The sequence below is a fragment of the Nicotiana sylvestris genome, chromosome 1, assembly GCF_000393655.2.
Source record: "Nicotiana sylvestris chromosome 1, ASM39365v2, whole genome shotgun sequence".
Classification (NCBI taxonomy): domain Eukaryota; kingdom Viridiplantae; phylum Streptophyta; class Magnoliopsida; order Solanales; family Solanaceae; genus Nicotiana; species Nicotiana sylvestris.
The window spans coordinates 144,012,956-144,023,517 of NC_091057.1; the positions used below are offsets into that span (position 1 = coordinate 144,012,956).

Below are 10,562 nucleotides of genomic sequence, written 5' to 3' on the forward strand. Positions count from 1 at the left end.
TATTCATCCCCCGTTGTATATTCTAATCCCCTATTGTAAATATTCATTCTATTTTCTATTTTCGTACAATTTTTTTATTTTTAGCTTAGTAGATAGGCTCGAAGCCCTTTTGTTTCGTTTTTTGGCGCTTTCAATAAGCCCTTGATTTTCTTAATGCACGGTTCTTTCGAAGGGTGGAGTATTGTGCGAACCGGGTGGCTCTTCCCAATGATGGATGGCGTGACAACCTTCTTAAGGGTTTGAGTCCGTTTTTTATTTTTCTTTTGTTTTTAGTAGTTTATAGTTAAGGGTACCTCAAGCAAAGCTTCACTTGGTCCTAACACATTTGCCTTTGATCCCACGGTCAAAGACAAATGGTTATGTTTAGGATGGTGAAAGTAGTGACCTTGAGACTCTTGTTTTGACCAAACAAACATCATGTGGTCTTTCGGGACTATTATGTGCTCAATCGTGTCTAAGGTTGTTGTGGGCCCCCGACTCTATGTCTTTAGCAATCCTTGAGCGTGTGTGGTGAGAAATCGAATTGTGAGTCCAAGTCCCGAGCCAATGGTCTAGAACTTGCCTTGAATATTTGTTGAGGCGAAATTTTGAGTGAAATTCGACTTGAGAAGTGATTATAGGCTCTCCTTGATCCAAATAATAGTCGAACAATTCCATAGCCTACCAATGATATAATCCCTAGCTAACCCTTTTGAGCCTTAAACCTTTTTCTTTCAAGAACCAATGCTACAAGCCTATACCCGTTCTAAATTATACCCTCTCTTGGCACCCAAATCGTCCCTTGAGTAATGGCAAAAGTCTAAGTTTGGGGGGGAGAGACAAGAAAGGAAACAAAGTGGTTAAAAGGTACAAAAGCAAAAGGAAAGGAAGGCGATGAAAAAGAAAGAAAAGAAAAAGATAAAAAGAAAGCCCAATGTGCAAAGAATAAAACAGGATTCAAGAAAAACAAAAGTGAAAAAGGTGTAGAAAATTAGAAAAAGGAGAAATGCTTTGAATTTCATAAGAAAGAGTGACAATGTGTCTCTCTAACCCCTTGAAAAGAAGTGAAATACTCAAAGAGTCAAAGAGAATTGTGTCAAAATGAATCAAAAGAAGTGCTTACGGGAAGATGGAACCCATATAGACCAACAACTTTTCCTACCCTGAACCAAAAGCCTTCACATTGACTCCACAAAAGCCCTATATGATCTTGAGTTGGATGATGCTCGCATTAGTGGATACTTACATGAGGGTCAAGCATATGGTACTTAGAGCCGGACTTGTGACCTTTCCTTGAGAGAGACGAGTAAATTCCCATTACCCTTGGTTTGTGTTCTTATACTCTAAAAGGTGAGGTTTGCTTAGGGAGAGTTGAAGATGTGTGACTTTGGGTTCCACAGCGACCAAAGTAATTGAGAGAGTTCTTTGATGTAATGAGTCAATTCTTGATGCTCTTGTGTCACACTTGATCCATAGTTTTTCAAAGTTTAAATTTTGTTAATGATCCATTCATATTGAGGGCAATTGTTAGTCCCAATTTATGCTTGTTGAGGTTACCTTAGGACAGCTGGAATTACTTGGATTTTCCTTTAAAGGGTGGGTCTTATTTTGTTTTCTTGAGGACAAGCAAATGTTTAAGTTTGGGGGAGTTGATAAGTTAGGATTTTAATATGTTTTATGCCCCTACTTGCCTATGCTTTGATCATATATTGTTACAAAATAGTGCTAAAAGGCTCATAAGTTGTGCTTGTAGGTTTGATCGACAAAGTGACGAAATGTCAAAGATCAACTCAAAAAGGAGTGAAACCTGCTCAAGTATCAAACACCAAGAAATCTAAGGAAAAAAGGCCTAATGCGGACCGCGCAAAGTTGAATGCAGCCGCACTAGGTGGTTCAGAGAGTTGGTAAACCAGACTAAAGGCAACGCGGCTGCGGTACACATCTCGCAGTCCGTGGTGAAGGCTCATGAGATTCAGAGAGATGAAAGTTTGAAAAGCCAATGCCATGCGGTCTATGGTCGTGATTGCGCGGACCGCGCCATCTCCCTCCGCAGCCGCGGTCCATTCTACGCGGTCCGCAGAGTCCAAGTTCATAGAAGCAAAAGTCAAAGAGCCCAGTGCGGCCGCCGCCTGCACTGACTCCGCAGGGGTATTTTTGTCCAGTTTTTTCAGCCTAGTATAAATAGAACATTTTACCATTTTTAGGTCATCTTTGGTATTCAAACGTGAGCTGCGCTCCTGAGAACGATATTTGTAGCCATTTTTGGCACTTTTGCTTTACATTTACGATAGATTCTTGTAGTTTAATTTTAGCAATTAATTAATATGTTTAGTTCTTCATCTATTTCTTCAATTTCTTTATCTAGCATGAGTAGTTAAACCTATTAGCTAGGGTTGTGGCTCAACCCTAGTGTGGGTAATTGATGGGTGTTGTCATCTAGTGTTAGATTGACTATGGGTGTTTGCTATTTGGGTTGATTTTATGTTTTAATCTAGAATTGGTGGTTGCAAACACTGATTCAAGCTTTGTGGGTTTAACTCTTCTTGAGAAAGAGAGTCTATGACCCCAAAATTGACCCAACAAGGAATTGGGATGGACTCATGAGAAATGATAGTCCCAATTAACGGGTTAAACCTCGAGAGAGTAATTACCCTACTTGAACCCTAGTTGCTTGGTCTAATTTGCCTACCCATTTGGTCTCGAGAGAGTCAATTGGGCAAAATCACTCTCTCTACTGAGAGGTGTGAGGGTGGGTAAAATTGTGCAACGATTATAACATAAGGCCCAATTATGTCAATCGAACCTTAGTAACATCTACCCGTCAATTAGCCACCTAGGTAGTGTCACGACCCTAGTGCCCTTCTTCCCATTAGATACAACTTAGCAATATTCTTGTAGCATAATTTAGTGTTAATCAATAATTTTTATAAAAATAGTTATAATTCGAAAACCCAAAAATTTTTGAAGTGACATTAGGAGTACAAACACATCTCTAGGCTAGATAGACAATCCAACTCCACTACTAGCTCCCTGAGGAAATCGATCCCGACCCTCATATCAGGTAAAAGCTTTTGCCACCCGCTCTTCCTACCTTAGTGTATCATCGAGTTGGCAGCGACCACTCCCTTGTTTTCTAGGTGGGCACCTGATGCAAAAACTTGAAATTTGTTCCCTTGTTATCCAGGTGGGCGCCTGATGCAAAAATTTGAAATGAATTCCCTTGTTTTCCAGGTGGGCGCCTGATGCTGGAACTTGAAATGTATTCCCTTGTTATCCAGGTGGGCGGCCGATGCTAAAACTTGAAATGTATTCTCTTATTTTTCATGTGGGCGCTTGATACCGAAACTAGAAATGTGTTCCCTTATTATCCAGGTGGGCGCTTGATGCTAAAACTTGAAATGCATTCCCTTGTTTTCCAGGTGGGCGCCTGATGTCAAACTTGAAATGTATTCCTTTGTTTTCCAAGTGGCGCCTGATGTCAAACTTGAAAGTATTCCTTTGTTTTCTAGGTGGGATGTCAAACTTGAAATGTATTCCTTTGTTTTCCAGGTAGGCGCCTGATACTGAACTTTGAAATGAATTCCCTCGTTCTCCAAGTGGGCACCTATCATTACAACAAAACAGACAAAACAAAAGAAACTTTTCTGCCCCAGTTTGGTACCAAGAACATCTGTGAGTATTAATCGAATCATGTTATCTAAAAGAACCCTAAGAATTTAAAAGCTAAATCCCATTATTCAGTAGGGCCCTGAAAACTTGAAACTAAATTCCATTATCTAGGATGGTCCTGAACACTTAAAACTAACTCCCATTGTCCAGGAGGGTCCTAAACATTTAAGACTAAATCCCATTATTCAGGAGGGTCCTGAATATTTAAGACTAAATTCCATTATCCAGGAAGGTCTTGAAATTTTTTAAATTAAATCCCATTATCTAGGAGGGTCCTGAACACTTAAAACTAAATCCCATTATCTAGGAGGGTCTTGAAAATTTTAAATTAAATCTCATTATTCAGGAGGTCCTGAAAATTTATGGCCGAACCTGTCTGGCATATGCTTTCCTCACGGAGGGTTCCTCCGGAACAAACGAAATTTCCTGCCCCTGTTTCAATCAAAGAAAAGTTTATCAGTTTAAAAATGTGGTGGTTAGTTTGCGGCATTCTTGCTGAAGGTGGTCTTTCCAATGCCATGCTTTGTTCCGATTAGCTACCTTGGACTGGCAAAAAATTGTTTGACTTTCTGGTTGAACTCAACCATAGGACCCTGAATGACCCAAGTGCCCCACACTCATCATGTTGTTTTACATTTCTGTCCTTCCAATTTGAACCTCTGTATTTCCCCAAAGTTCACGAAACCACTCGACCACTTGAACTTCCACTAACACCTTATTTTTCATTTGCATCATGCTATTTCTGGTATGCTTTGGCCGCACTTTTTTTTGTGTGCAATTTGTAAGTTGGTAATAAGCTTTGAAATCCTTTATTGTTTGCTTAACAAGTCTAACATTGAAAAAGACTTAGGGAAGTAGACCCAAAAGAAAATGAAATGCAGTGACTTCAAGAGTTAGGAATAAAGAAGAAAATTTGAAACAGGATGACTGTTTGAGCAAGAAATGGAAAAGAGACTTATCTGAGCGAAGCAGTTGGCACCAATGATCATGACATGCATTTCGGATTAAACAGCCCAGACCGTTCATATAATCATATTTCATTTCATGCCCCGTCTTCGTACTTTAAAACTGGGATTCCCATAATCCAATCTCTCTACAAAGTCAGGAGCCTCATTCGGCTTGTAGTGCCCTGATGTGTTTTCACCAACAAGCCTCTCTCATTTGTTCATCTCTCGACTCATTGTTACCTTACGGTGCCCGAGAGGGTTTTCACCAATAAGACTCTCTCATTTTAGTTTTCTCTCAGCTTTCCATAGCCTTACGATGTCCGTGAGGGTTTTCACCAATAAGACTCTCTCATTTATTCATTTTTCCTTGTGACAGAGTGTTGCCCCTGATGTGAATCATACCTCTATCTCGTTTGATTTGAATTCCTCAAAGATTTATCGGAAGGTCTTTCTTTGGACCGTAATGTAGGCTTTTGGATAAGGTTAGAAAGAAAGGACATCATAGAGGCCCAAAAATAGCTTAAAATGAAAGGACTCAGAATTACAACTTTTGGAATCGAATCTTTACAAAACCACAACTTCTGCCCTAGTTTCTTTGCCTGGGGAATTTTGAATTGAATTTCGATGGGGCCGAACCGTGAGGCTGCCTACGTATCCTTAAAAGGAATCAGGTCGAACGTAGTTCAAGACGTAGGAATTGCTTTGTTTTTGTTACTTTTTTATTTTATTTTTCATTTCTTTCTTTTTCTTTACTTTTTTCATTTTTCTATTTCTCTTTTCTCTTTTTATTTAGTTATTTATATCTTCTATGTCTGTATTTCTAAACTCTGATTCTGATTCCAAAAGATAGGTATGAAGGAAAATAAATAAGGCTCAAAAGGGGTAATAAAGGATAAAGTGTTTAGATAGCATAATAAAATGCCTTCGACATTCCAATCTTCAAAACATGTCAAGTACAAATGACACAAATAGACAACCTGAAGAAATCATACATAATATATTTTGACTACGTCAGAATTGATAGCCATATCTATACTTCGCCTTCTATATCTGTTAAATACAAAGCACCATTGGACAACTCTCTCGTTACAATGAACGGCCCCTGCAAATTTGGGACAAACTTGCCTTTAGCTTCCACCTGATGTGGAATGATGCGTTTCAATACTTGCTGACCCACTTCAAATTTCCGGGGATGCACCTTCTTGTTGTAAGCTCTTGCCATTCTCTTCTGATACAATTGACCATGACACACTACCGCCAGTCGTTTCTCGTCAATCAGACTTAACTGCTCTAATCGGGTTTTAACCCATTCATCATCATCAATTTCAGCTTCAACAACAATTCAAAGGGATGGAATTTCGACCGTTGTGGGTATAACTACTTCAGTACCATATACCAGCAAGTAAGGAGTTGCACCTACTGAAGTGCGAACAGTAGTGAGGTAACCCAGCAGAGCAAAAGGCAACTTTTCATGCCATTGCCTAGAACCTTGCACCGTCTTTCAAAGTATCTTCTTTATGTTCTTGTTAACCGCCTCAACAGCTCCATTTGCCTTGGGGCGATATGGAGTGGAATTTCGATGCATAATCTTGAACTGTTGGCATACCTCTTTCATCAAATGACTGTTAAGATTAGCACCATTGTCTGTGATGACTGCCATGGGGATTCCGAACCGAAAAAATGAGGTTTAAATGAACAAAATCGACCATTGCCTTCTTGGTAACATATTTGAAAGTCATAGCTTCAACCCACTTAGTGAAATAGTTGATGGCCACCAGAATAAACCTGTGCCCATTTAATGCTTGGCTCAATCGGTCCAATGTCATCCATGCCCCAAGCAACAAAAGGTCAAGGTGCGGACATTGTATGCAACTCAAACGGCGGAGAGTGAATCAAATCACCGTGTATATGGCATTGATGACACTTGCGCACAAAGCTAATGCAATCTCGTTCCAAGGTGAGCCAATAATACCCTGCTCGAAAAATTTTCATTGCCAAAACACACCTACTCATATGCGGTCCGCAAACTCCGGAATGAATTTCGGTCATGATAGTCGTGGCTTGTTGAGCATCTATGCACCTCAGAAGTCCAAGATTTGGAGTTCTTTTGTACAAAGTTCCCCCGCTCAAGAAAAATCCACTAGCCAAATGTCGAATTGTTCTCTTTTGATCACCTGTGGCCTGTACTGGATACACCCCCATCTTGATGTATTCCCGGATATCATGGAACCACGGTTCACCATCAAGTTCCTCCTCAACCACATTACAGTAGGCATGCTTATCACAGACTTGAATATGTAGAGGGTCAATATAAGCCTTATCCGGATGGTGTAACATTAATGTCAAGGTAGCCAAGGCATCGACAAACGCATTATGGATCCTAGGAATATGCCTGAACTCCACTGATCTGAACCGTTGACAAAGATCGTGCAAACATTGTTGATACGGTATGAGCTTTAAATCCCAAGTCTCCCATTCTCCCTGAATCTGGTGCACCAACAGATCCGAATCTTCCAAGACCAAGACTTCCTGGACTCCCATATCTACAGCTAACCTTAAACCCAAAATGCATGCCTCATACTCAGCCATGTTTTTGGTACAATAGAAACGAAGTTGGGCTGTAACAGGGTAGTGGTGCCCTGTTTCAGAAATGAGCACAGCCCCTATTCTGACACCTTTCATGTTAGCGGTTCCATCAAAGAAAAGTTTCCAACCTGGATTTTCATCCTGCTCCACCTCGTCAATATGCATCACCTTTTCATCAGGAAAATAAGTCCTCAATGGCTCATATTCTTCATCCACTGGGTTCTCGACCAAATGATCGGCCAATGTTTGGTCTTTCATCGCGGTTCGAGTCACATAGATGATGTCAAACTCTGTGAGCAAAATTTTCCACTTTGTAAGTCTCCCTGTGGGCATAGGTTTCTGAAAGATATACTTTAGGGGATCCATGCGTGAAATGGGGTACGTAGTGTAGGATGACAAGTAATGCTTCAACTTTTGTGCCACCCAAGTCAGGGCACAACATGTCCTTTCAAGGGGAGTATACTTAACCTCATAGGACGTAGACTTCTTGCTGAGATAATAGATGCCTTGATCCTTCCTGCCAGTGATGTCATGTTGACCCAACACACAACCGAATGAATTATCCAGGATTGTCAAATAGAGAATTAAAGGTCTCCCGGGTTTCAGCGGGACTAACATAGGTGGGTTTGACATGTACCCTTTGATCTTATCAAATGCCTCCTGGCACTCATCAGTCCATTTGACCGCAACATCCTTCTTTAGAAACTTAAATATGGGCTCACAAGTTATCATGAGTTGAGCAATAAACCTGCTGATGTAGTTTAAACGCCCGAGCAAACTCATCACCTCAGTCTTATTCATTGGGGGTGGCAATTCTTGGATAGATTTGATCTTTGATGGATCCAACTCAATGCCTCGTCGACTGACTATGAACCCTAATAGTTTCCCAAACGGAACACCAATTGCACACTTTGCAGGGTTGATCTTAAGATTGTACCTGCGGAGCCTCTAGAAAAACATTCTCAAGTCTCCGACGTAGTTGGACTGCTTTCTTGACTTGATGACCACATCATCCACATAGACCTCAATTTCTTTGTGTATCATGTCATGGAACACGATAGTCATTGCCCTCATGTAAGTTGCCTCATCATTTTTAAACCAAATAGTATTACCCTATAGCAATACGTTCCCCATGGTTGATGAACGATGTCTTTTCTGCATCTTCCTCATCCATTAAAATCTGGTGATATCCCGCATAACAATCCACAAAAGACTTGATCTCATGCTTGGTATAGTTATCAATCAAAATGTGGATATTTGGCAATGGGAAGTTATCCTTTGGACTTGCTTTGTTGAGATCACGATAATCAACGCATACCCTGGTCTTACCGTCCTTATTTGGTACTGGCACAACATTAGCAAACCAAGTGGGGTATTGCGTGACTCGAATGACCTTTGCATCCAACTGTTTTGTGATTTCTTCCTTGATCTTCACAATCATATCAGTCTTAAAATTCCTTAACTTCTGCTTGACGGGAAGGAATGCCGGATCAGTTGGCAATTTGTGTACTACCAAGTCAGTACTCAAACCTTGCATGTCGTCATATGACCATGCAAAAATGTCTTTATATTCAAACAGTGCTTTGATTATTTCTTCCTTGATTTGTGGTTCCAAGTGTACACTTATCTTGGTTTCTCTGATATTATCTGGATCCCCTAAATTGATTGCTTCAGTTTCATTCAAATTAGGCTTGGGTTTCTCTTCAAAATGATTTAGTTCTTTACAAATTTCCTCAAATGCTTTCTCTTCATCATATTCTGTGTCATCATCACACTCTATTTCTTGGATTATTATTTCAGAGTTAGATTGACTTTTAAGGCTTGGCCGAAGATTCCTCATGCATGTCATGCCACTGAAACCAGCATAAAAAACTGTACAAAGAAAGAAAAAAAATGACACTATCAAGAGTAATGGAAAAAAGGGAAATTGCATTTCATTGAAAATCAAGTTTAGGAGAGTTTGTACATCAAAACAAGAGAAAAATAAAAATCTGGATTACAACCCTAGAATAATCCAGATAACAGAAAGGAAAACAAAGCAAACTACTAAGACTCCTTCCGAGTAGGGAAGGAGTAGCATTCCAATTGTTAAGCTTCACTTTTGGCCTAATAAACTGCACATCTGCCTTGCTGAAACCTTTCCCAATTTCCACCATGTTCACTTCATCAAATAAACTCTGGAAGCTTTCAATCAACTCTTCATCAAAGTCGACCACAGGCTTTGGAACCCCTGACACCATGCGCTTTACAACCCCTGACTTGATGAAGGACCTGGAGAGGTGTGGGATAGGCTTAGGGAGCGACCATGCCTTCTTTTTCAACTTTTTAGCCTTCTTCACATCATCCCATGTGGGCTTGAAACCCAAACCAAATGTACCCAGATTTTCACGTAAGGACACTAGCTGCATGATACCTTGCAAAGATGTGCCCAAACTCTTGCCCGGTACAAAACCATTCTTCAACATTTCATTTGCTACCATGATGGTTGCAGAAGCTAGCTTTGGACCTGGAAGATATTCCCCTTCTGGAACCTTCTCAACTAACATTGTCTTAGAAACTTGGTAAACACAAGTCCCCTTATCATCTTTAGCCTCGATAAACATGACAAATGTATCATTGTAAGCACATAAGTTCTCATCACCATGCACAACGATGTCATGTCTGTCCCACTCGAACTTTACCATCTGGTGCAAAGAGGACGGGACTACTTTGGCAACATGTATCTAGGGCCTACCCAATAGCAAGTTGTGAGAAACGGCCACACCTAGTACCTGAAACTCCATGGTAAATTCAACTAGTCCTATTGTCAGTTTGAGCATGATATCGCCAACAAAATCCTTTCCCCCTCCTTCAAAACCTCGAACACATATATAGTTCTTGTGGATCCTCTCAGTATCAATTTTCAACTTTTGTAGAGTGGAGAGAGGGCAAATGTTTGCACTGGAACTATTCTCAACTAGCACCCTTGTGACCACAGAATCTTCGCATTTCACTGTGAGATAAAGAGCCCGATTGTGCTCTGTACCCTCCAAAGGCAACTCATCATCTGAGAAGGTAATCATGTTTGCCTCGAATATCTTGTTAGCAATCTTCTCCAAATGGTTCACTGTGATCTTGTCAGGGACATGGGCTTCATTCAGAATTTTCATAAGAGCCCAGCGGTGCTCGTCTGAATGTATCAACAATGATAGAAGAGAAATCTGAGCGGGGGTCTTTCTCAATTGTTCTACTATGGAGTAATCATGCACCTTTATTTTCCTAAAAAATTCTTCTGTCTCCTCTTCGGTGACTGGTTTATTCATTAGAATTGGACTATCTTTGAGTGGCTTGGCTTTCCTTAATTCCTCTGGGGCAAAGCATCTCCCTGAATGAGTCAACCCC

At 40.5% G+C, this 10,562-nt stretch overlaps 1 protein-coding gene across 1 annotated transcript; it reads right to left on the minus strand.

Moving 5' to 3' along the window:
* Window positions 1–5,625: 5,625 nt before the first annotated feature.
* LOC138875597 (uncharacterized) lies at window positions 5,626–7,439 on the minus strand. The gene is made up of 2 exons (XM_070154443.1): window positions 6,770–7,439; window positions 5,626–5,924 (listed from the first exon to the last, which is right to left on the minus strand). The coding sequence occupies exons 1-2, from the start codon at window positions 7,437–7,439 to the stop codon at window positions 5,626–5,628; spliced, it is 969 nt and encodes a 322-aa protein (XP_070010544.1).
* Between the last annotated feature and the right edge of the window lie 3,123 nt (window positions 7,440–10,562).